The 27606-nt window shown below is 41.1% G+C and overlaps 1 protein-coding gene across 1 annotated transcript; it reads left to right on the forward strand.

Moving 5' to 3' along the window:
* Positions 1–4224: 4224 nt before the first annotated feature.
* LOC129191499 (vomeronasal type-2 receptor 1) lies at positions 4225–11827 on the forward strand. Its single transcript, XM_054794909.1, has 14 exons — positions 4225–4448; positions 4854–5150; positions 5333–5570; positions 5643–5834; positions 5908–6033; positions 6106–6290; positions 6358–6478; positions 7182–7409; positions 7487–7610; positions 8915–9075; positions 9269–9464; positions 9545–9771; positions 11216–11415; positions 11491–11827. Exons 1-14 carry the CDS (start codon positions 4225–4227, stop codon positions 11810–11812), a joined length of 2841 nt encoding a protein of 946 aa, XP_054650884.1. The 3' UTR covers positions 11813–11827.
* The last annotated feature ends 15779 nt before the right edge of the window (positions 11828–27606 follow it).

Here is a 27606-nt window from a genome sequence, read left to right on the forward strand (position 1 = left end):
CAACATGTCTTCTTTGCATGTTACAAGTAGGAAGTGCTACGTTAAGTGTGTGTGTGTGTGTATATATGTATTGTAGGATAAAATTGTTTTAACTTTTTAGCTGAGTACATATTAAAAATAAATTTTAGAGAAACTGTCATTGATTGATTTATTAACTAAGTGGCTTAATATCAGTACATATAGAAATAACTTATCGATTAAGTGAAATTGGCTTAATTTTCTAAAGTGGTCCTTTTGACCTTTTTAGTAAATTGCGGAGAATTTAATCTCCAACAGTATTATATGTATGTGTGTGTGTGTGTGTGTGTGTATATGTGTGTGTATATCTCTATATATATATATATATATACAGTGTATATACTGTATATATGTGTGTGTGTGCATATATATATATATATATATATATATACATACACACACACACACACACACACACACACGTATGTGTGTGTGTGTATATAAGGGATGTCCAATATTGGCTTTTTTGTCAAAAACCGATGTGCCGATATCAACCGATATGTTGCATATCTTTTTCTTGACTACAATGGTTTTAAAGTAACAACACTAAAATGAGTACAGTTTTGTTGGTTACTCCACCCATTTCTGAGTAGATAATTCATGTATTCCAAATGTTGTATAAGAATACGTTTGTTTCTTGTGATTTGTTTCCTTGATTTATGTTGTTTTGGAAAGATTTTATTTATTTGTAGTGAAAGAGGTATCATTTAAAATACATGAATTTTCTAATTATTTTGATTGATAATTTTCATGTTCTTATTTTATATTCTTATTTTTTGCATTAAAACCACTATATATGTATGTATGTATAGTACTTTATTAATCACACAGCAGGGAAATTCACTTGTTATTTGGGACATTGGTGCTGAAAGGTCAGTATCGGCTTTTATCGTATGGGAAAAACCACCGATGTTGGCCTATATTACGCTTTTATGCCATTAATATCGACCCGGCCGATAAAATAGAACATCCCTACTATATATATTGAAGATCAATAATTAATTAACATATAATTAGTAATTGAGTAATAAAATTATAAACTGTATGTATCTTGGTAGTTGGGCTCCAGGCTCCATGCACTGAGGCCTGCTTTTTTTTTGGATCAGCGGTGGTGGTATGTCCCAGAGGAAGGTGTTTTTTTCCTTCACTGAATGCCTCTTCTCTCAGCAAGTAGTGTCCGCAGTCCGCAGCGTCAGGAACGGGGCGCACCGAGGCAGAACTTTTGAAAAAAATTGGTCGGAAATCAAGGCACACATTTCCATTTTTAGTGAGCAAGTTTCTACATTTTTCCTAATTCATTTTAGATGCATATAAGCTTAGCAAAATTTGTTTAATTTAAAGGTAGCAGTGGCGGTTCTGGCTTGAATGACGCCCGACACAGTTAAATACAAGACAAATAGATTGGAAAATATTTTTTTGCAGTGTGCAGTGCATGAATCCTTCAAGTGCAAGCCCCGATGGAGCCCCCTTTCCTCAACCTCAACACACACTCCCACATCTGTTGCTTTTTCCAACTGCACAAAGGTGCTCCAAAAATATTTCACAAGCTCCCCTTTAATTGCATGTGATTTACATCCTTATTTACACAATTAAAAGTCAGTCAAGAAAACAAATGAAGCGCAGGTAGGGTATAGCCATCAAGTAACATTAGCTTATTTGATCAAATACATTCCATAATGTGGTGTACATAAAGTGATGCTGTAGCTCCATACCTTCATCTTTGGCTCATTTCTCCTCTTCTTCTTTCTAAATTGTGCATCTGATTGCTTTAACTTTCTCTTTTCCATGTTTTGTTGACAAAAGTAACAACACTTATAATCATCATCTCCCACCATCACTCAGCTACCAGTCAACGCTAAACCAACTCATAATTGACCTCCCTTTTATTTCACATTTGAGTTTATTTACTTTTTTAACCGCATAACCTGTGGGCTGTGGCACAGTGGTGACGTGCGAACGTTACCACCCTTTCCCCCCATGCACTCTTTGGCTTAGTCACCTGGTGGACATTATTTGATGATTAGCTAGAACCGCCACTGGGTGGATGCAATGACTCAAAACAGGGATGAAGTTATGTTGAAAATTAATTGCTGGAATTCCAGACCAATTGTTTAGAAAATATTTAACTTAATGATGACATTAACACCATCAAATTAAGAGTATGTTTACGCACACAATAAATGTTGCTATTGATGAAATACTTGACATATGCAACAAAAAATCTTATTTTTTTGTTAAACTGTCCAAAGAAAAGCGAGAAACAGAGCACTAAGGACAGTGCTTAGCTTTATGTCTTTTAAACTTGATCCCCAGAATTATTTAATTGTTATAATTAATATTAATCGAACACATCTTATTACAATGAATATAAAGTAAAAGTATTCAAGTGCGGCCTTGTTTTTCTTGTATCTTTTAGTCCGGATACTATACGCTTGTGCGTTTGGAATCACAGGAGCGCCTAATTTAATAAGGACTACATGTGGAAATATAAAGAGAGTCTATAATAAAAAAACGTACAAATGTAGTCATGTTCTTTTTCCATTTAGTCATTGACTTTTCCATTTTGTCATCATTTTTTCTGTATTGTCTTTGTTTTTTCCATTTTGTCGTTGCTTTTCCTGTTTTGTCTTTGTCGTTTCCATTTGCTTTAAATGAAAGTACTCACTTTATAAAACAATTTTGGTCATACTGCTGTCATGGATAAATAAACTACTATTAAATAGGAGTGAAGTTAAGTGGTTATTTTGACACGAAGGCTGCAGGTGACCAGACAATTGCAGGGCACATATAGACAACAACCATTCACACTGACACTCACACCTATAGACAATTTAGAGTCTCCAATTAACCTGGCATGCATATTTTATAGTGTTTTTTGAGAAGAAAAGCCATGCATGCATTGGGAGAACATGTCATCTCCACACAGATACGAACCCACGATCTCCTGACTGAGGGTAACATGCCACTAGCCACACCACTAGCCCCTGTTGTAACATGATTAAGAAAGGTCAAATTTATTAATTTGGAAGGGGACCTTTTAATAACTCTTTCAAATCTTGTAATTATTATTAAGAAAACGGCAAATCAAATTTTTGTTGTGCTTTTTAAATGTATACTTTGACCAGTTTAGCCTAAAGCAATCTTTCATTACTGCTCATGAGGTCCGTGTTACCAAGGAAGAATTCCTGCATGTGTTTTCCCAGTTGGCTGAGAGACAAGAACAGACAAGTTGGATCAGTCATCAACACGCCATCAAACTCAGGGGACACTGCCATGATTTTGGAACAGTAGGTTGACTGTATTGTTTGGTAAAGATGACTCATGTTACTTCATGCTTCCAATTAAACCCTGATGTGGGCACGTAGGTTTGTGCTGCTGATTGTGAAGATCAATACACCGATAAGTAAAAAAAAACATGAATGTTATGTTAATTGGATTGTAAATTGTTCCATGAGAATGTTATTGACTGGTGACCAGTCATGGGCCGCGACTGTCGCGAAATCGCATTTTAAAAGTTGCTGAAATGACACTTTTCTGGTCCGGGAGGTGGGCGAAACCCCCCAAACATTCATCGGGGGTCCCGGACGAACGCAAAGATGGCAAATAACGCCACTTTTCTGACGGGTCGATTTTCGCCCGTTTTTTCAGTGCCGCAGCTGTCACGACATCGCATTTTTTCAAGTTGCTGAAACAACACTTTTCCGGCCCGGGAGGTGGGCCAAACCCACCACACATTCATCGGGGGTCCCGGCCGGACGCAAAGATGGCAAAAAACGCTATTTTTCCGACGCTTTGATTTTCGCCCGTTTTTTCCGTTGTTTTTATCGCAATTTTTCAAGTTGCTGAAACGACACTTTACCGGCCTGGGAGGTGGGCCAAAGCCCCCAAACATTCATCGGGGGTCCTGGCCGGACCCAAAGACCGTAAGACAATGTTTATTTTTCATTTGCATGTTTGTTTGTTAATTTATGCAGCAGAAGAAAGATACCACAATGTGAAGCAAAAAAATATTCAGAGTTATTCAGTTATTTTCTTGAACAGTAACTGTTTTTTATTGTACCTCTATCCACCAGTGGCTCTCCACTTCCCTCTAGCTGCATCTCCCTGGGGGACACACGAAACACCTGATGCACCTCTTTGGCTGCTTTGTCTTGACACTCCACGCCAAGCTCTCTCCTCAGTGCACATCTGCACCAAAAACAAAACATGGAAATTGATGGCTTTTTGCTGGGATTAAGCGTCTTTCTCCACTTTCACGTCTCTGTCTCCTCAGAAGCCACTTGCAAGCTGAAGGCAAAGTTCAACCTGAGCGGCTACAAAGATGTGGAGAAAAAGAAGGTGATCATCGGGGGAATGTTTCCTGTCCACAAGACCATTGCTTCCAGTGATGCTAACACTTCAGGGTTGCCTGTGTCCTTAGGATGTGAGGGGTGAGTCTCTTGTATTTTCATGCATATGACAAGCTGTTATAATAAAATAATGTGCCGGGCTGAATGAAAGTTGAAAAATGTAGAACTCTCCAATTTAATGTAAAGATAGTTGATGTATAATAACTGTTTGAAGGTTTCAATTATTCGTGAGACACAACAAGGCAGCACCTCAGGGACCAATTAGCCTCAGTTGCTAACATGATTGTTTTTATGGCTTCTAATGCTAATGTTGACAGATTCATCTTAATACTTGTATCGTTCTCTCCGACCACCACCAAACATTAAATTCCCCGTCATTCATGAGTGTGGGCAGTGTTCCCTCTGTTCTTGTATGTCTTCTCTCCCATCATCCAAAAGCCACAGAGGAAGGACGTTGATGCACAATGTCGTCTCACCCCAATCTAGATTCAACTACCGCACCTTCCGCTGGACCCAGACCATGGTGTTTGCCATCAATGAAATAAACAACATGGATGACCTGCTGCCCAACACCGACCTGGGCTACGTCATCTACGACTCCTGCTTCACCATCTCCAAAGCTGTGGAAGGCACCCTCACATACCTTACAGGCCAAGACGAGGCTGTACCAAACTACCGCTGTGGCACTGGGGCACCCCTGGCTGCTCTCGTGGGAGCGGGGGGTTCTGACCTGTCCATTGCCACTGCCAGAATCCTTGGGCTTTACCATTTTCCACAGGTAGGGTGTGACAAAGATATACAACAAGATGAAAACAGTAGAATTTCCAAATTTGCGTCTACAATTAAGCTGTTGCCATCTCAACACCTTTATTAGAGATAGAGGTACGATTGGAACACATTATGCAATAGAAGAGGTGTTTGACTTCAATGTGATCGCATGTTGGTCCTCTCATCCTTTAGGTCAGCTACTGTTCATCATGCTCAGCCCTGGAGAGCAAGTTCCAGTTCCCAACTTTTCTTAGGACCATTCCCAATGACAAACACCAGTCGACAGCTATGGCCCAGCTGGTTCTGCACTTCGGCTGGACTTGGGTGGGCACCATTGCCGCTGATGATGACTATGGCAAGTATGGCATCAAAGACTTCAAGGAGCAGGTAGAAGAGGCTGGGGTTTGTATCTCCTTCTCTGAAACCCTACCTAAGGTAAGGCAGTTCATTGCTGCTGCTTGGTTTTGGTCATGTTTGCATCACACGACTATTGGTCTTTTTCTGTAGGTGAGTTCCCCCGAAGACATCCACCGAATTGTCCAAACCGTAGTTGAGTCCACAGCCAAGATCATTGTAGTCTACTCATCAGACGTTGACCTCAGTCCTCTGGTTCTTGAACTGCTACGTCAAAATGTGACCAATCGCACTTGGATTGCCAGTGAGGCCTGGGTAACCTCAGCTCTCATTAACCAGCCTGGGGTAAGACACATATTTGTTTGACAAAAACAGACCAACATCCTATTTGGCATTGAGCTTGATCATTTGTGTCCAGGTAAGCTCAGTACTGGGTGGCACCATTGGCTTTGCGGTGAAGAGGGCCAACATTCCTGGTCTTCAGCAACATCTTTTGGACCTGGACCCTTATGCAGACCCTCTCACTGAGGAATTCTGGGAGACCGTAAGTGCATTGTATCAATTGAGTTTGATGATGGGAAGTGTTTAATGACTGTACACTATGTGTGTCTTATAGCTGTTTAACTGCACACTAGACTATGGCACAGCCCTAAGGAAGTCCAACGAGAGGGCCAGTGTGTTCGATGGGACAGCACCCAAGGCAATCAGGGTTGGTCCTGATGGTTTGTGTACTGGCAGTGAGTCCCTTGCACAGCTCAACAACACCTACTCTGACATCTCCCAGCTACGAATCACCTACAGGTCAGCTTACACTGCTTGTTCACTATGGTCTTATGGCAAAAAACATGTTTGCAATGTCTTGTTACAGTGTGTACAAAGCGGTGTACGCTGTTGCCCATGCCTTGCACAACCTGGAGCATTGCAAGGAGGGACAGGGGCCATTCATTGGGATCGGCTGTGCTGACATCACCAAGTTTGAGCCATGGCAGGTACACATTAAATCAGTCATGACTGCAAGCATTCTATGCATATACAGTCAAACATTTAGACGCACTTCATTATATAATTGAATGAGAAGTTGTGTTCAGCTACTACTTGATTTGTCCTGTATCTTATCTGCCGTGAATCGTCTAATTCTAGTCAAGGCGTTTATTTTCTTCAACCACAAAGAGGACAGGACATAATTGGAACTGGTGCGAGAAATTTGAAATTATGAACTTAATTTTTAAACTTTAATAATAATTTGGATTGCATGAGAAAGCAGAATATCTCTCTCGTACAGTACATTGCACAGCAGCAATGTTGTAATAACGGTATGGAGCAAACTCAGCCAGCATTACTACCGCTGTTGAGTTCATTGTGTGCAACAACAGCTGAGTAGTGCACCCAACATTTAAAATGCAGAGGTAGATACTGTAGAGCTGTTGGATTCCGACCACTCATGATATGTCAAATGCAGCCTTTAATAAAGAACGACATTGGGAGGTTGCCTACAGCCACAGCTGCTAATGTCTTTTGACATCTAATTGGAGACCTTGGTGGTTATTTGCGTTTGTAGACCACACACCCAGCTACTACAAGAAAATGCAGTTAATTGAATAGAAGGCATTTACGATATATAAGAAAACGTTATTGTACCTCATTATAAATACGTTAATTGAGACGTTAATAATTATAATATTTGTTTTCTAGCTGATGTACTACCTGAAGAATGTCCGCTTCAAAGTGCCGCACACAGACGAAGAGGTGTACTTTACGGATGGAGATGTAGAGGGCTTTTATGACATCATTAACTGGGGCGTTGAAGGTAATGGGGAAATATCGTACGTCACTGTGGGACACTACAACGGTACCGCAACTTTGGGTGAGAGGATGGCCATCATCGATGATTCTATTGTGTGGAACACTGAAGCTCTAGAGGTCAGTAGCACATTTTTTTGAAATGGTCTCACTTTGGTTACAAAGCAGAAAAAGCCATGCAAGTGTGTTTTCTTCAGCCTCCTCGCTCAGTGTGCAGCGAGAACTGCAAGCCTGGCACCAGAAAAGGGATCCGACAGGGAGAGCCGGTGTGCTGCTTTGACTGCATCCCGTGTGCCGATGGCGAGATTAGCAACATGACTAGTCTGTATACAACTCCTAAACATGCTCTTATGAGTTCAAATGTAATAATTGATAATTTAGTTTTCCACCTAAATTATCCAAAAAGGTGCTGCCATTTTTTGACCAATATGACCGTCTTATTTCATATTGTTGCATTGGAACCTATAAGCTGGAAATCCACCCCATAAATAACTGAGTTCATTTCAAAACTTGGATTTTTGCTGCAAGTTCCGAAAATCAGCAGTGCAACCCTGTCATACAGAGCAGGGGTGTCAGACGCGTTTTTATTGAGGCCACTTGTTACTGTCAATATGTGTGAATGTAACCTCATGACAATAGTACACAATTACCCATGCATTTGATTAGTATCTTTTTACTAACAAATTAGTTAGTTAGTAAATTAATGGATAACTTACTTTGAAATGAGAAGTGAGAATGTCAAAGTGACAAGCAGACATTCAAGTATTTATATTTGATAACAAAAAATGCTTGGAATATCATGTTGCATGATCAAATAATATTAAAATTCAGAAGAACTGCACTAATTTACTGTTAAAATGAAAGAACAAATACATTTAGAAAGAAAAAGTTGAAATGCATTACTTGACACACAATGTTCCCAGGCTTTCATGGGCCACATAAAATGATGTAGCGGGCCACATCTGGCCCCTGGGCCTAGAGTTTGACACCTGTGAAATAGAGCATCTTTGACTAGCATTTTTGTAGTAGGTCAAAACAGAACAGCACCCCTATCATATAGTAGATCTTTGACTGGTGTTAATATGTTTTAATTTATGATTTTATTGCTTTATTTGTAACTATGTTAGCCATTAGGTGAAGTCCCAGCCATGTGCTGCCATTATATCCAAAGAGAAGTCCGACCTTCAGCCTTTAGTATTCTGAAATTGTTGCCCCGGGAACAATTGATGTAGCAGCCTTGCTCAAAACATCAGAAAAAAATGTCCCAAAGAAAACAATCGAAACATAACAAATCAGTTCCAGTGTCAGACTGTGGTCATCACAAAACTTGTATTATTTTAAAGTCACATTTGAGCTAACTAACAAACAATAATACTAATATTAGCATCACATAACATAATTGACAAATGGCCAAGTCATAATGCCAATGCTGTCATCCACACGTGTAAAAAGAAGCTGGCTGATTGACTGGCTGATCACAAATCATAACTTTCTGTGTATATTCTGCTTCTTCTCTGAACACCTCCTGTTGAAGCTGGTCCATCCTCAAGCGTAGCAAAAAGTCAAGAAAAGAAAGGTTCACCTGTAGAGGTTCCACTGTATTTCCCCTCTCCTCTTGCTGACAGATGCTCGCGAGTGTGTCTTGTGCAGCGGGGATCACTGGTCCAATGAAGCTCATGATGCTTGCGTGGCAAAGATCATTGAGTTCCTGGCATTTGGAGAGCCACTGGGCATCACTCTTATCGTCATCTCCACCTTTGGAGCTCTCGTCACCATTGCTGTTGGGGTGAGATTCACTGCCCACAAGCCATGTCAAGCTCCTAGGCTGGATTTACACCACATTGCTAACGTGACGTCCAAGACCGCAGACTACTTGTACTGCGTTGAGCTTCTGAACAGGACAGCTTCAAACATACATGAAGTGTAAATCCAGCCGCAAATACAATCACTGTTTCTAAATGTGTGCTGCTGATTTCAAGGTGGTGTTATTCATGCACGTGGGCAGTCCTCTGGTGAAAGCCAATGATGCTCTATTAAGCTTCTTACTGCTCTTCTCACTGGTGGTGACCTTCCTCTGCTCCATTGTCTTCCTCGGAGAGCCTCAGCACTGGAGCTGCATGACCAGCCAAGTAGCCCTGGCTTTGGGCTTTGCTCTATGTCTTTCCTCCCTCATGGGTAAGAGAAAAGACAGGCTCTGGTAGTCTTGCAAGCCATAGATTACGTAACCTGCAATAGTCCTATGGTTCTACCCCCAGGCAAGGCAGCAGTGCTGATGCTGAGAGCTCAGGCTCTAAAAGCGGCCCGTGCCAGATCCAAAGCAGCTGCCAAAGCCGCAAAAGAAGCAGCAGCCAACAGTGGCAGCCCTGACGTCATCGTAACCAACACCACCAACCTCAGTGATGCTCTGGCTGCTGCTCCTCAGCCTGACGTTCTCACTTCTGCCCACCAGAGGGCAATAGCTGTTATGGCAACATTGATTCAGGTAAATGAAATAAGTGAAACCTTCATTAGATGGTTAGTGATGCATTTTACATCATGATAGATCGGCATTTACTGGATTTGCCCGAGTTGATTTTTTTTTATTATTAATTAATTATTCACTGAGAAAGGTAGGAAAATGTTAGAAAAATGCTTCAGAAGAATCTTATATTACTGCTAATAATTACATAATAAATACCAGTGCATATACAGTATGTGTGATAACGGATAATAATAAATAATCATAAAATGACAAAATAAATATGAAAACTTTGACGTATATGATAAAATGACAAAATAAATATTCTGTTTTAGATTCTTTGTCCTATGCCCTATGTCCCCATAAAGTTTTTTGAAATTACTTTTTTAATAGTATTTTTAATTAGTGCTTTCTAACAATATTTTTTTTGAAGTACTGAGTGAGAAGGGGAGGAAAATGTTGGGAAAATGTTGCAGAAATCCCAGGATATTATTAATAATTATATAAATATATATAAAAAAATAATAATAAGAAGAAGAAAGAATAAAATAGCTGAATAAATCGTAAAATAACAATTATTCGGGTTCAGAAAAAACAGAATAATTCTATATGCTATATAATAAAAATGGTGGAGAAATCGTGCAGCCAGGGCGTTGAGGGGTTCCGGTTTTGTGGCCACAGGATTGGGTCTCTGCTTTTTGCAGATGATGTGGCCCTGCTGGCTTCATCGAGCTGTGACCTTCAACTCTCACTGGATCGGTTCGCAGCCGAGTGTGAAGCGGCCGGGTTGAGAATTAGCACATCCAAGTCTGAGTCTATGGTTCTCGCTCGGAAAAGGGTGGCGTGCCATCTCCCGGTCGGGGGTGAGATCCTGCCCCAAGTGGATGAGTTAAAATACATTGGGGTCTTGTTAATGAGTGAGGGAAGGAAGGAACGCGAGATCGACAGGCGAATTGGTGCGGCGTCTAAAGTGATGCGGACTCTGCATCGGTCCTTTGTGGTGAAGAGAGAGCTGAGCTGAAAGGCAAAGGTCTCAATTTACCGGTCGATCTACAGTACGTTCCTACCCTCACCTAAGGTCGTGGGTAGCTTTGGGTCGTGACTGAAAGGACAAGATCGCGGGTACAAGCGGCCAAAATGAGTGTTCTTTTAACAATAAAACAAATGACAAAAAAAATGTCATGATTTCATACAAGCACTGTAGCTGTAAACCGTGGTTAAATTGAGTAGATACACTTGCTTACTTGCCAGTGATGGTGTAGTGATCCACTTGGCTGACCTGTGCAGCCTTGGTGAGTTCAGTTCCCACTCACATTCTGTGATTGACTGCCGATCAGTCCAGGATGTACCTCGCCTCTTGCCTAATGTCACCTGGGATAGGTGAATTAATCAATCTATGTTTACAGCATTTTACTCATAACTTTATTCGGTCATTTATACAAAAAAAATCTGTCTCCACTGCCCACAGGCTTTAGCTTGTACCGTGTGGCTCATTATCTTGCCCCCCTATCCGATGAAGAACACCTCAGCTCAGAATATAAAAATCATTTTGGAGTGCAGTGAGGGCTCTGTGGTCTTCATCTCTTGTATCTTTGCCTATGACATCCTGCTGGCTCTGCTGGCATTCATCTTCGCCTTCTTGGCTCGAAAACTAGAAGACCACTTCAGGTAGGAACTTACACAAGTTGTCAAGAAAAGCAGGAAATGTATCACTACGTTTAAACCACACCTAATTTCTTCCAGTGAGGCCAAGTGTATCACCTTTGGCATGCTGGTCTTCTTCATTGTCTGGATCTCCTTTGTCCCGGCGTACCTCAGCACGCGAGGAAAGTTTATGGTGGCCGTGCAGATTTTTGCAATTTTGGCCTCTAGTTTTGGCATCCTTGCCTGCATCTTCCTGCCAAAGTGTTACATTCTCCTGATTAAACCTGAACGCAACACAGAGGAGATGATGAGACCACACGCCAGACCACGTGACGGGACCTCGACTGGGACCTCAGCATCGCTTGCCACCGGCGCTACTGATGTCAATGCTACGACTGCATCCACTGCTATTGATGATTAAGTGACAGGTGATAGAAAGTCATGCTAGAGCTAGAAATACTTGACACTATGTTTAGTCTACTATTAAACTAAATGTACATGGAAGAAATGGAAGAAAATATGAACGATACGAAGTTCGAATGTTCATCACGAAGCAACCATCAAGATTCTGTTATATCTATTTACGCATATTATTTATACAATTTAATATATAAAAGTAGTAATTCTTTTAAAGAGGCTGCTCACTTTGTTCTGTTGTGATGATTAAAGGAAACAAAATAAAATATAATATCCAATAAAATATTTATTATTATGGTTGTTGAAGTGGCAGATGCAAGCCTCCCAAAGAAGTGATGCATGCAGGAAATAAAACCTAATTTTAATGTTTGATACTGTATATCAGCGGTGTCCAGAGTGTTGCCTTGGGCCATTTTCGGGCCACCGTTTGTGTTTTATTGGTCCTCGCCATATTCAAAGAATAAAATGAATTCCTTATTAATTAGATACATTATTAGATATTACACTAATTTGCTTTGTCACCTATAACACAAAGTTATGTTTGGATAGCTTGGATTTAAGGTATCAAAGTGGCCCCCTGCATCCGCCAATTTTTTTTGTATGTGGCCCTCTGTGGAAAAAGAGACCCTTTCTTCTAAATGCCCTAAAGTGCTCAACAGATTTACTCTGCCAGGGAGAAGTGTGATATACAATTCCCCTGTTATACAGAATTTATTTGACTTTGATGCATGTTATTATGCAAATTCAGAGCGGCCGGACCGGAGCAGGAGGGGACAGACAAGAAGAGAACAGAAAACAGAGGGGGGGTGCGAGGATAAGAGGGGGACAAAAAAAAAGACAGAGACAAGGACGACAGCAGCAACAACAATTGTGACAACAACAACAGAACAACAGAAACATACAAAACTACATCAGCAAATGTCTGTGATGACACCCTTTCTTGATATGAAGTGTTGTGTGCTCCTCTATGATGCCCTCAAATTGCCTGTGAAAGCCTGACAGATTAAGTATTAAGTACGCTGTGTTAAAGGTGATGGATGGTTTAACAAGAAGACTATGAAACCATAACTGCAGCTCAATAATGATGTAAGTGTATGTGTGTGTGTGTGTGTGTGTGTGTGTGTGCCTGTCTTCTAATTCACAGATCATTTATTTCCTATTCTGTTTTTTAACACACTTAGAGATATCTCTGACTGTACTTTCCACGCAGTGTTTCTCCCTTTTCTTGAACTTTTCACAGTGTGCGGATCATAAAGTACACACGTTCACATGCACCTGGCTTTCCAGGAATTTGTGAAGCTGTGAACATGTCCAATCAAAGTTGTCAGCGTGCACGATTATAAATTCTCCCGGTGACAGAGCACTGAAGGAATGTGTTTATCATTTACTGCCAGTTGACGAGCTTGGACAGGTGCTAAATCAAACCCAAATGTGCACATGTGGATCACTAGGAGTTTGCTTGTGTGCATTATTACCTCTTATAGCGGCTGAGGCTGTTTATTCACTAATCAGCAGAGAGTATTGGGCATATTTTTCATATGATATAACTTTCACAAAGCAACATGGGGGTCTGTAACAAGGTCTTGGCCTCTTTGGTGCATGGTGAGCTGCCTGCGTGTGTCCCTGGATGGTGGGTCCTTCATCTCGGGGCTCCGCTCATCAGGGAGGGCAGTTCCCTTGCTCACCCGTGTCGTCTCCCGTAAGTTGGCCATGTGACTACCTTTAGGGGGGTGGATGTGGGTTTCTTGCATTCCTGTGGTTCTGTTGTGTTTTATTGATTACCTCCTGCTATTTTATTTTTCATTTCTCATGCTATTTCCAAGATTTTCCAAGGTCATTACTTTTTGTTCTGTATTTTCTCTCCATTGGCCCACTCTTAATTCAAGCTAATTCAAGTGCTAGTGGTTGTCTTTTGTCACTACTTTTCATTACTTTCCGTCTTTGTCCTCTCTTAAATCAAGCTAAACCAAGCATGAGTGGACAATAGTTATTATTGTTGTCTTTGTCATTGCCTTTTGTTCTCTATTTTTCCAGTTTGTCCCCCTTGAGAGCTTGTTCTTGTCTGTTGTTATTGCATTTTTCCCCTATTATGTTATTGCCTTTTCCCCCTCTATTTTCCCCTCTCTGTCCTCTTTTAAAGCTAAACCAATCATGAATAAGTGATGTCCATCCGGATAGAAATTCACGTTTGAAGCAGCTCTCCAAAAATCATAATAAAGTCATAATAAACAATCAAGGCAGGACAGAAGAGATAAGAAAAAAAAAGGAAAAAAAATAGAATAAGAATAAATACATACTGTAAATAAATAATACGAAATGGTTCGCTTCCAATTTGTAGTGCAATAATGCATAATCATAAATAATAATAATAATAATACATAATACCAAATCCACAATACAAATCTATCCATCTTCTATGCCGCTTAGCCTCAGCAGGTATTAAGCAGGTATATCGTATTCGGGCGAGAGGCGGGGTACACCCTGGACTGGTCGCCAGCCAATCGCAGGGCACATATAGACAAACAACCTTTCACACTCACATTCATACCTATGGACAATTTTAGAGTCGCCAATTAACCTAACATGCATGTTTTTGGAACCCGGACCGCTGGTACCCGGAGAAAACCCACGCAAGGGAAGAACATACAAACACAAAGATGCCCAAGAGAGATTCAGTCCCAGGTCTTCCAGTCACGTCTCCTGATTGTGTGGCCGACATGTTAACCACTCGGCCACCATGCGGCTCTGAGTGATGTTAAGTGATGTCATCATTGTTACTGTCGCCTCGGTTAAATAAAAACGTTTGTTCGTCCAGTCAGATTTTTTTCATTGTGATTTTCTTAAAATTAATATTGAAATCTCGTCTCATGTCATTCCAGTGGGCCCAATCTCGTGCATCGGCTCGTCTGGTGAACTGGGTTTGTCGTAATACCCTTACAATTTGGACATGTTCACGGTGCCGGTTATTTAGGCAATAATTGCTTCATGCTGACTTATTGTCACACAAGCTGTACTGACTGCTCTAAAACACTAAAGAATGGTCAGATTTCAGCTGCTCCATATTCCTCAATATGAAAGTCCTGGCGGCTATATTAGCATCTACATTAGCAGTGGTAGCAAGTCTTCCCAAAAATATCACACGCATGTCCAGTTGGGTTCCACTCTGTTGACTGTGAAGGTCAAAACAATTGATTTGCAACTTTCACGCCCTGCATGGATTCATCTGCATTTGTTCCACTGCTGGTTTGTTCAAGTTGCATGAAGACGTTAGAAAGAAAACACACTCACCTGTTCGCAGCACTCATGCACACAGTAAACACGATCAAGGGCCCTTGTCAGAGCGGTCACATCGAAAACACACACACAAATCCTTTTGGACGAGATCTATTTTATTCACGACATGTGAGCTGTAAGACACCAGGAAAGCGAAGAGTTAGATACATGAAACTGGTCTCACCATTCATGCCCCACTTGTTTTGTGTGTCAGGAGGTTAGGAGACCCTCATGAAATTGTAATTCTATCCATTAGCTCAACTTAATTGTAGCGCATGTAGTAGTTCACAGCGTGTACGAGAACATCATCTTTCATCTATTGTGTGTACACTGTTATATAATAGCACAGAGATGCTTTTAAAAGAACAGCTTCTTGTAACCAAAGTGTGTGTGTGTGTGTGTAAAAGACGAGAGACGCTCTAGGCTTCCCCCGGTACTAACAGCGGAGACGCACAGCTGCTGCGCATTGGCACCGCCACATTGTTAGTGTATGTGTGTCTAACTGTTTTAACTTTTAACTTTACCACTCTAGTCTTCATCCTTTATCACCTTCTCACCATTCATGACCTCTCCCCCACACATCTGCGCTAATTATAAACTCCCTATCACTGACCACCATCCACTGGGGCGTACGACTTCAAATTTTAATACCTATTCGTTACCAAATAATACGTAATGCCGATATGGCTTTTGATACTTTTTGCTTGGAATTTTTCCAAATCATTGAATGGGTTTGTGCTTAAATCAGATTAAAACACATTACCCAAAAATCAACAACTTTAACATGACATAAAGACAATGTAAAAATGTCTACAAAGTAATACACTTATTCCCTAGTGGGGACAAAATGGATGGATGGATAATACAATTATTATTATAGTCCTGTGTGCAAGGTTAGTCCTGAGGTTTTGGTTTGTAACACAATACAAACAATATCATCAACACAACAAAAAACACAGATGCTAGTGAAAATAAAGATAGAGAACTGAAAAAGATCAGTCTCATCACGCTAGTGCCGCTCCATTATTGATACTACCCTTGATATCGACATTTGGACCCCTACCGTCCACTATAGTATTTACCCTCTGGATAGGCTTAGGTTCGATCCTCTGTCCTTCCATTACCATCCAAGTATCGTTGTGCAAGATACTAAACCTTCAGTAGGTAAATATGGTTTGAGCTTTGAGTACGTTGAAGATAGAAAAGTTCTATACAAGTGAAAGGCCATACAACCCTGTACAAATTTTGCATGTATTTGCTCTCATCCTTGCTGCATTTGTGGTATATATGCCAAAGATTTTTACGATAAACACTTGGGATGGGTTCAGGATGTTTTGCATGTCAAGACATACAGTATCTTATGAAGATATCCCGCAAAGTTTGATATAAACAAATAGTCCAATGGGTTCTGGGCAATTGGCCTGCCCCTGCAAGAACATTTGCATTGATGGTTACCTTGTTTCTTGACCGACCTTGTTGAAACTTTACAGACTTGCGTATGTCAGTTCCTTAAGCCCGTGTACCTAATTTGGTATTGATTGACTGAAAACTAAAAGAAAAGTGGCTAAATAAGTTTCACATAATCCATCATGTGGCTTGTCAAACCTTATAAGGTGGGGACACAAAAGGGGGAAAATTCTTTGGAAAACAGACTCCCCAGTCCAAAGTGAGGTTGAATGTTTTGACCAACCGTCAGGTTTCCGCAAACACACAGTTATTACTCAATCGCATGCTCGAATTTCCCAGGTTTTTAACAAAAATAAACCATAAAAGGTTGACTTTGTGTCACCTACAAAGCAGTGAGCCTGAGTGAAGGTCAAAAAGGTCACATGGGTCTATGCCACCGTAATGTAACATGCATCGGCCAAAACATGAGGTACACCTAGTGTTTTTATTGCATTGCATCATTATTGTTGTATACAATATTTTGCATTAGAAACACCTCTCAGTACATGCAGTGCAGTTCTACACCACTGCAAGGTGCAACCACAATAATAATCATGACAGTAAATAATTATTTAACAATGATTAATAGGGCGTCACAAGATCAACGTGACAAGATTTCTCGTTCAGAAAGCACACAATATAGGTGACCAAAAGTTTAATAGCAAAAAATGACTTCCGTGGAGAAAAAAGGAGAAGAAAAAATACAAAAAAACTAGGAGCAGAGTCCAAACAACAAAAACACAGTGCTAGGCCACAGGAAAAGGTAAGAACTAAAATAGACGGCGAGCAAAAGGTTGTCGGAGTAGAATAACACACACGAGGAGCAAAAAAATCTCTGCGGATAAACCAGCGGGAACCGATAAACCTTAGCATGAAGAATACAAAAAAAAGGGGCACAGCTGGAAGTAGACAACGCAGATCATGACAGGAACGATAATAAATAAATGAATTAATCAGACAATAAATGCATAAATGAAAATGAAGTATATTGTCATGCTCGTGCGTGTGTGTTTTCCTTGTCTCTCGCCTCCGAACAGGCAGGAAGAGAGTTCTCTCTGTGCATTGGCGTGCTTGTTCCATAGAACAAAGGCATGAATGGAGTGAGCCCTTTTGTCGGTCATACAGTCTCTTTGTCTCGGTGGGTGGAGGGCGGGGGGACGGTAGGATACACACAAAGTGCAGCCTCGTGAGGAGCAATGCAAGGTAACGCAGCAGAAATGTAGCAGATTATTATTATTATTTTCTATTTTTTCATCATAGTTTTCTTAAAGTAATGTTAAAATCTCGTCTCGTCTCGTGAACTGAGTGTCTTGGGACTAATAATTAATAATCTAATAAGGTGTCAGGTTATGTTTTATTGCGAGCCTCCAACTTTGGAGCACACTGCAGAATTCTTCTTTTTTCCAAAAAGTAATCCGATGACCAGATGCGCAGTCAGTAGCAACCCTGACGTTTGCCCCCCAAATCCCTCTCATGTCCACTGAGCTCTCAGGGTCTCCTTACCTGCCTGAATAATTCAGGCCCGATACTCCATCGCTGATCTTTTGACTTGACCTTTGCAGACATCGCTCCAGATACTTGCCATGGATGTCAGGAGAGTCCTGCAACCTTGTGCTAATGAGTTGAGGATTAATTTAATTTCTTTAAAAAATATTCTTGCTTTGCATGTCCAGTGTATTGGAAATGGCCTGCTACCCTATACTCAACCACTGTAACATTTGGTACGCTGGTACAAGCCAATGAAATCCCATAGAAGAGCCGTATCAAACCTTAATAATAACACAATTTTGTTTTGACATTGCTTTGCTGGTTTTTAATAATGATCGATTTAATTTAATGATGTGATTTATTGATATCATGTCTGCATTAATTTCACAACTGAAACATTACAAACTGTCACAATAACAATAGAGAAATTGAAACAAAATCAACTACAAAAATAAACTTACTGTTAAACTAAAGTGGCCAATCCTTAACATCTCTGACTCGTTTGATTGGGAAGAAAAATTATATTGTTGAGCGACACTGTTCACCTCCAGTCCTGTAGGTGGCAGTAATGGCATGGTGGTGCAAAATGGCTGCCTACTGCCACACAAGTTAAACAAGTTTCTTTCACGACAGCTTATCCTGCGAGTAAGCTACCCAACTGAAGAAAGAAAGAAATTTCAGCTTTTGAATCGAATCACCTTTATGTATTTGTGTCTGGTGAATTTTATTTATTGTACACATACAGTATATACATAGATTGAAAGCGAGATAGCTAACCAGCTAGCGAGCTACATTGATAGCTAGACTGTCAGTGTTTTTTGGAAGAAAACAAGAAAATTGCTGTATATTTCTCGCTGTCAAACCTTTACTAAAACTATGTTTTTAAATGTGTTGTGCTTGTTATGATTGTTATACATTTGTGTTTTTCTCACATCAGCCAAGCATCTTATGACATGAAGAATGGTGTTAAGAGCCCAAGACCCTGAAGCAGTCCAGAAGGTGTGTAAATATAGAGCAGTCATTAGGAGACACAATCAAATGTGGGAGTATACAGTACATGTAGCTAATGTTTTTCCCCCCTGTAGTACATCCATACTCATTTTTTGGATATGCATTTATATAATTAAGTTGTTTGTTGTTAACTCTTGTGTACACTTTATCTTGCAGCATGTGTGTGTGCATTGTCGGCACCCTGGCATGTTTGGCTCCCTCCTTTTAGGCCAGTGCAGAGCTGTGACGAGACAAGGAAACCCAGATCCTGTTTCAGAGTGGATGAGGCTATAAGAGGCCAGAGAACACCCTGTAGCAACACACAAAGAGGACAAAAAGAAGGAGAACGTGCTAAACACATCCCAGAAGGCCACTGTTGATTGAAAGTTTGGAGGATGGCGCAAGAGTAGACGTGATTGAACACAAATGTGCGCATCAAAAAGAGCACATGCTGAATTTTGACCTTGAACTTTGTCCTGGAGGTGTCCGAGGGGAGCGCCTGGTGTCATGCTAGCCGCCCGGAGCAGCGGAGGGGGTGTCGGGGGTCCTGGCGGGGGACCGCCCCCTGTACACCGGGAACACTCTGTGAGCTCCGTCACTGGGGCGAAAGGTCAGCACGGTAACGCCACAGAGGTCACACGCAGCGCCTGCTGTGGGAGGCAGGGGGCGCACCATCAAAGCAGAGTGGCACTGCTCAGGGAGATGGAGAGCAACTGGTACCAGAAAATGTTTGGACTGAGCAAAGAGGATACGGTCAGCCATAAAACGGGAATGCCCTATAGGTGAGTCCCACAGTATACGAGTGGATGCAATGGTTTTAAAATGGAGGCCCCATGTGCAGTACAAAACTAGTTTGCCTCTTACACACAGATATACAGTTTGTTATATGTGTATGCAACATGCAACATACACCCATTGTGAGTAGGTCTTAGCTGGAAGATTATGGAAGTATTTTGGGCAAGGTTGTCTGAGATGAAAAGTGTTTCCTCTCTTGTCTCACCCATCCTTTGGTTTGTGAGCGTTGTGTGTCAACCTCTGACCTAAGAGATGTGACACCTGATCTGGCTGCAATGCTAACAGGCAGCATCTGTCTTGTTGCATTAGACGTGTGTTGATGTCCCCTGATGCCATGGTGACAAAACATATGGAGCTTGGAGGGAATGTGGGATTGGCAACACCATGGTAACGTTTCCAAAGGGGTGACCATCATCACAACCTGAAATTGTGGAATTTTTGAATGATAGTGATCCTCTCGTGTTTCTCATTATGTATTTTAGGCAAAGTGAACCCCTTCTTCCCACGTGATTATAAAATGCTTATCTATCTGTGTCCCATTCTAATCATCCAGGCTTAAAGCTTCACATTTATCAGTCTCCCATCGCTCCTCTACGTCCCAATTCTCTCTAGCTTATGGCTTTTTCACACACATTTAAAAAAAGGCAAGAGATTAAGATTCTTTCTATTATCCGTCCATTTTCTATGCCGCTTCTCCCCATTGGGGTCGCGGGAGTATGCTGGAGCCTATACCAGCTGACTTCGGGCGACAGGCGGGGTACACCCTGGACTGGTCGCCAGCCTGCAGAGCAGTGATGCCATTACAAAACTAATGCACGCAATTTAACTTGTCTAATAATTCTTATACAGTGTAATTTCCTTTGTGTGTCTTTCAAACAGTGTTGTGCGTGTGCCATTTTTTTCCCCCTGGGCCAGAAGGGATTATGCCCCACAAATTCTTCCTAGCGACAAGTGGCCGAGCAAACGTGTGCAAAAAGACTTGTTGCAATTGGTCAGTTATGTGTGCAACCGTTAGAGGACATATATGAATTATTTAAAAGGCACATCAGATATTAAGACTGCAGTTTCCCTGCTATGAAGCGTGCCTGAACGTTTGGTGTCGTACCGTTTTCCGTGATTAAAATGTACTGATTTAAAGGACGTGTTAGCTCGGTGAAAATAATTTGGCACAAGTGTGTGCACAGCTCAGGGTTGACTGCCAAGATGCAAACAGCTGCTTCATACAGTTCGGATTGCTGAAGGCTGCAACGTGCACCATGATCAATTTCTTGCCAGTATACGAACAGAACACATTATAAATAGCCAAGAAGCTCCAAGAGGAGGAGGTTTGTTGCCATAAGCCCTCGTGCACCCTCTTGAAGTGAAGTACTGTATTATTGAGTTAGTAGCCAGTGCGGTAGTTTGATTGGTAGGCTGAGCATGTGCACACATGGGTGAGGTGTGCATAAGCCATCTCAGATGAACCATCACACATGGTGATTTAAAAAAAAAACCCAAAACAAAACATCATACACACACACTAAAAAGTGAAAATTCAGCACCTTTAGGGGGAATGCTGTTTTCTTTTGAAAAACTCGGTCCAATTTATGGTCCCCGTGAGAAATCTTGGACCCTACAGGCTGATTTCAAGTTTTTAGACCCACCGGGACAGAAACACTCACACACACACAAGTTCTCTCCATCCATCCATGGCTTTTAGCTCTCCAACGGTTTTATTTAAAAACCGGGGCAAAATATAACCACGGATTTCCTAAGGGTTTTAAGTGAGCTAAAAATACTGTAGCTTTGTGTCTTTTTACATTTCTATATGCAGCAATTAATGCTAATTCATTTATCGAGACAATTTTTAAACAAAATGTGCTTATGTATTTCACCCATCCATCCATTTTCTATACCGCTTCTTCCTCATTATCTGATAAAAAAAATCCTTCATATTATATTTTGTTATGATGTTTGCATGCGTGCATACAACATTTTATTACATAAATTATTTGTCACTTTTACTCACTGTACCATACAGGAATCCCACAAAAAGCACAAGGTGATGCCCAGCTGTTGGACATTACATTGAGAGAAATAAACAAAAAATATTGAGACATTCATGTGGAAATATATCAATTTACTCAAAAAAAAGTAAAATGTTTTTAATGATTGTTAGTAAAGAAGAGTTAAGGTGGATAAAATATTGATTATGCAATGCTTTCTGCATGTCTAATATTTAGCGCGAGTGTAGAAAAATATGATTCCTGCTGTGCTTTTCAGTATTAAGCGAGTTTAGATCCTCAATGATAATAATGTTGGCTTTTAGTAGGAAATGTAGGCCACCACGTTGGTATTAAACAGGAGCAGGACAGTCCCCGAGGGCTGGAAACTGATCACTAGCTTAATTATTGCTGCCATAGAACTGGATGAAATAGAATGAGTGTTCTTATTTTGGTTCACTAAATACTGAGATGATTTCTCACAGTGCATGTATGAAAAGATGAGTCCAGTGTGGACTATAGCTTCAGTCACAGCTCATTTTAAGCCATCTATAAATATAACATTCTTCACCGTAGCTTAGTTCTCTACTCAGTTGCTAATTATCGTACATACTGTACGTGATCATTATAAGGAGAGTTGCCTACCAATGGGATTGTGTGTGTGGAGGTGGTGGTGAATCAAATAAAATAAAAGCATAATTGGTCTCAGGGAACATCAAGCTGATGTACAAATACTGGAAACAGGTGAAATACCTTGTGTGAGAGACGTCATAACTCAGGGTAATTGCATGATGTGCTGTCTTGTGCTGAAATTGTAATTTGTCTTTGGTTCTTTTATATGAAAAGAGGTTAAAATGAAACTGCATTCATTATAAAACGTCTCAAAATGCAAAAAGAAGAAATGGGAGTAAAACCCCCCAAAAAAAGAAATTTATTGCAAACAACCGTTAAAGTGAAATAGGCTGTTCATCAGCTGATCACAAGTTTAAGACCACACCCTTTAAAAGCCATAATCTTGGCAAAAATGTGGATTCAATGTCCTTTTCTGTCAGGTATTCACATTGTCATGATCTCTTGATGTCAGAGGCAAAAAAGCTTTCTCTCTTTGAATGCGGTCAGATTGTTGAGCTGCATAAGCAAGGCCTTGCTGCTGAGGTTGGACGCAGTAAGAACGTCTTGAGGGTTATGGTACAAAACAGTCAAGCGATAGACCCCCCAAAAAAAGGATCCAACTGGCTGCCAGTCAATACACGGCATGTTACTTGCCGAGCGCAGTCCAGTAACCATCAGACAGCATCTGCGAGAGAAAAAACATCTTCAAAGACCTTGTATCTTTCAACGCCACAAAATTGCCTGTTTGAAATTTGCACATTGAACCAGCATGGAAAAGTGGAAGAAAGTTTTACTCACTGGTGAGAAAAAATGGAACCTTGACGGTCCTGATGGTTTCCGGCATTACTGGCATGACAACGAGATCTCACCTGAGATGTTTTCACACAATAGAGGGGGCGCAATCATGATCTGGGGTGCTTTTTCCTTCAGTGGAACAATGGAGCTTCAGGTTGTGCAGGGGTGTCAAACGGCAGCAGGCTATTTGGAGATGTTGCAGGGGGCATCCCTCATGACTGAAGGCCCTCGTCTGTGTGGTAATGACTGGGTTTTTCAACAGGACAACGCGCAATTCACAATGCCTGACAAAGGACTTCTTCCAGAGGAATAACTGCACTCTTTTGGACCATCCTGCGTGTGTCCCTGTTCTAAATCTAATTGAGAACATTTGGGGATGGATGGCAAGGGAAGTGTATAAAACTGGACATCCGTTCCAGAGAGTTGATTCCCTGTGTGAAGACATCTTCACCACCTGTTGTTCCAGGTGGTGAAAACCAATTTTTGTGGTCATTAACAAGAATGGCACAGCTCCTCATTGCTGAGTCCTTTTTTAAACATTTATCTATATTTTAGGGGAGTTTCGAGTTTTTTTCCTCCGATCTTGCATTTAACTCAAGGTAGATTTCACAATTGATGCTCCAAGTACCTTGAATTTTCTCTTGCTTTCTTAAGTCGTTGTTTGTTCTTTTCAGCTTGCTTCTCTGCCTCAGCAATCCCACCTTGTCTTTTTTGTTGATAAACTTTATGATGACAGTTGTGGCGTCGTTATTCCTGCCAGGCATGTATCGATGTTGCTGACATCCACATCCACCCCCTTTGATAGCAGAAAGGTGAACACCTGTTGCTCTATTGAAGCAACATAATCTTGTTCTCTTCTCCTGTTCTCAGCTGGCCTGGCATAAGGCCTGCGTGTAATGTGGAGCCCGGTCACAATCAAATTGTTCGTCTGTGGATTGTTCCAAATCATCAATCTTACACCTCGGTACACTGCTATTCTTTTCATCATTTTGCTTCTTTAAAGCATCCATTCTTCTTCCACCCTGTCAATGTTTACAAGGTAATGCATGATCATTCTTCAATTCCCTAACGTCGTTAGGGAATACGCCATAACTAAGAAAATATTCAATTCATTAATATTGAATCTTACTTCATGGAAATTCACTTATTGCGGTCGAGTCTGGAACCAATTAACTGTGATAAACAAGGGATGACTGTACTCCAAAAACACTCGGGCACAGACTTGGGCTTGTGGTTAAGTTGTATATACACACATATAATATGCATTTGAATTCCAATACTGCATTTATTAAGTGAAGACACAAAATGTAACAAGCTATTTTTCACCTGAGCACCCTCTTCTGGATCTGATGGGGCTCCGTCCAACTTGCTCCTGATGCAGAAATGGTCGCCGGTGTGTCACTCCTCGTGTCTATTATTATTACAACTGTAAACACAGTCACGTTGCATAAGCTCAGCTGACATCGTCGCTGCCAGGCAGGATCAGTTTTTCCACTCTTCTTTCGTGGACATTGGACACAGCTGCCTCTTTGTCAGCCATTCTCCTGAAATCACTGACAGTCAGAGCCTGTGTGCATACGTACAGTCATCTTTGTTTGTGGACAAGTAGTCAACAAGTTGGGTGATTTAGATCTGTGGTCTAAATAATTGGCCTCATTTCCCATTTAACATAAAATTTAACATAAATTTGGTTATTTACTGTTTGTTTTCTTCTGTTGGAACTAGAAGTCATGGAGCATCAGAGCAAAAATGCTGCATACATGCATCATTCTCGCATGTGAAAATGGTTTAAATATGTATTTTGGAAAACGCTATTACTAAAATAGTCCATCATAATGGGATGTTCGGCAAATAACCAAAACAAGCAGAAAAGCCGCATTTCTCTGCGTTTGCTGACCCTGTCGCTCTTGTTGGGTGGAGCTGAGTATGGACATGCTGCAATTTCCAGTGAGCAACAACAAGCACAATTTATACTAAAATCAAAGTTGAAACATTGTTGGAACTCGAAAATGTGAAATGCAGAAATAATTGCCTCATAACAGAAAACTATAGATTCGTCATTTCCTCATACTGCTTCATCTAAATGCTCCAACTGTATAAGTGCCCAATTATTCAATAAATACCATAAATATACCGCTAAGATTACAAAGTCTGCTTTTTGCAAGAAAGCAAAACGGAAAAGTGACATATAAAAGAGGGGGGAAAGGAATTTCCGAAGCGATCGCGTTGTTGACAAATGCCTGCATCCGCCGGGGATCTCTGGGTCTCTCAAAGGCGGACAGCCGAGGTGTCCCTGGCCCCTGTCCACCCGGGTTCTCCTGAACTTCAGTAGATCCCGGCTTAGAACTTCCACCTGTAAGAATGTCCAGCGATACTAGAAGTGTGGCGGGATCTGAGGCTTCTAGCAGCAGGGAAATAGTGTGTAAAATCAAACAGTGGCAAACAATGCCGCGAAACAATGAAGGACACATACAAGAATGTATTAATGCAGACTGATTTGGTTAAAGAACTCAAATAAACATGTTAGAAGCATTATTTTCATTATGTCTGACGCTGAAGATTTCACTGCTTTTATTTTTCTTCATGCATCACACCATGTACACACAAATTTGGAGCAAATAATTTCAACAACAGGCACCGTTATTTGCTGTAATCCCCAAGATATTGCACAAACATACTGAGTGTATATGTGCCTGTAGCTTATGCTTGACCCCACCGTCCGGAAGAGACTGCCTCTCGGTCACAATTGAAAAGAAGAATTATAAAAAATGATTATTTACAGTCTTCACAGGTAAGACACAGAGCCACTCTACACAGTTTGAGTGCAAAAAGAGAAGTCTTTTAATGAACACAAAAGGCAAGGGGTTTTCCAATGCAGAAAAATGGTGTGGATCAAAGAACTGAGGTAGACAGTGCAAAACAGGGTATCAAAAAACAAAAAGGCACCGTAGAAAAAAGAAGTAACAGGAAAAAAATCACTAAGGCAACTAGGAATAGAAAAGTAGGGAAAAAAGGAATACCTAGGTGACCAGGAACGGTGTCACAAGGCACTAGGAGGATGGGAGACTAGCTTACAGATTACTTGGCAGGAGTAGACACAAGAGAGACTAATACTAAATGGGTAGGCGAGTAGAAGCAGATAGAACTCTGGTGTGTCTCAGGTGGCATGCATACAAAGCAGTACAATTCCACGTCCTCCTCCTGTAGCCAGGTAGCTAAATACCCGTAATGGCAAAGTGGCTACAGGTGCGCCTCGTGGTACCGCCCTCTCAGAATGTCACAGGGGAAACACAAAAGGAGAAGGTTAGCAAGGTAAAGAAAACAGAGGGAACACATCGGAACCTAACACACGGACTCAATAGTAACGTAAGTATAAAAATAAATGAAACACTGTAAAACACAAAAACAACAAAACACTTCACATGAACTTTGTTAAAACATGCCGACTTCTTGTTGAGGCTCATCCTCCTTGTGGAATAGATGTTGCCACAAAAAGCCAAAGAAAAAGCAAATCTAGCATGATTGCTGAGCTTTTCTCATGTGAAATAGTATCTTCTTGCTTCAACAACAAAGTTGAAAATATTGTCAATGACAGCCATGTCTTTAATTCCCATAATGCTGTTGGGCACCAGACGTGATGTCATGGGCAATCCCCAAGGGGAGGCCAGGAGTGTGAGTGTGCATGCGGCGTATATGTGTGACTGTGTTTAAGTGCATGTGTGTGTGCGGGTGTGTGTATGAGAGAGAGAATGAGAGAAGTGGAGCAGAGGACAGGATTCCCCATGATATTTTGTGGTTCACTTCATTACAAAAACATTGCCCCCAGACTGTGTGCAAATGTGCAGAACATGCTTTTGGCTGTCACTGTGCCTGTGTGTGTGCGTGTGTGTGTGTGTGTGTGTGTGTGTGTGTGTTGCAGGCAAAATACCACAGTGCACTTTGTTTAGAAAGAGGCAGAATAAGAGGGGCTTAGAAATATATGAATGACAGGGGCGTAGATAAAAGGAATTATGGGGATGAAAGGGGGAAGAGTGTCCAAAGTAATAAACACGCACACATTGACGAGTGCATCTATTTCACATATAAAAGGCCACATCATGTTAAAAAGAGGGGAGATAACTGCTGGAAGAGAGTCAAGAGAGGAGATCGGGAGTAAGTGACAGGGGGAATACTGGGACACAAAAGCAGGATGATGGAGGAAGCGAGGGCGGGAGAGAGCATAAGAGGAAGTGGGGAGAAAAGGGGTAAAAGGATGGAGAGAGCCGGAATAGAAACAAAACACAGAGATGGGGTGGAGAGAGAAAGAGAGAGAGGGAGAGAGGGTGGGAAAAATGTCCCAGATTCCCAGACCGTTTAATAGGGAGCAAAACCAAAAGTGTGCCTCTAATGCAGACTGGCTGTGCAGAGGGCAAAGTGA

This window comes from Dunckerocampus dactyliophorus, chromosome 12 (genome assembly GCF_027744805.1).
Source record: "Dunckerocampus dactyliophorus isolate RoL2022-P2 chromosome 12, RoL_Ddac_1.1, whole genome shotgun sequence".
Taxonomy (NCBI): domain Eukaryota; kingdom Metazoa; phylum Chordata; class Actinopteri; order Syngnathiformes; family Syngnathidae; genus Dunckerocampus; species Dunckerocampus dactyliophorus.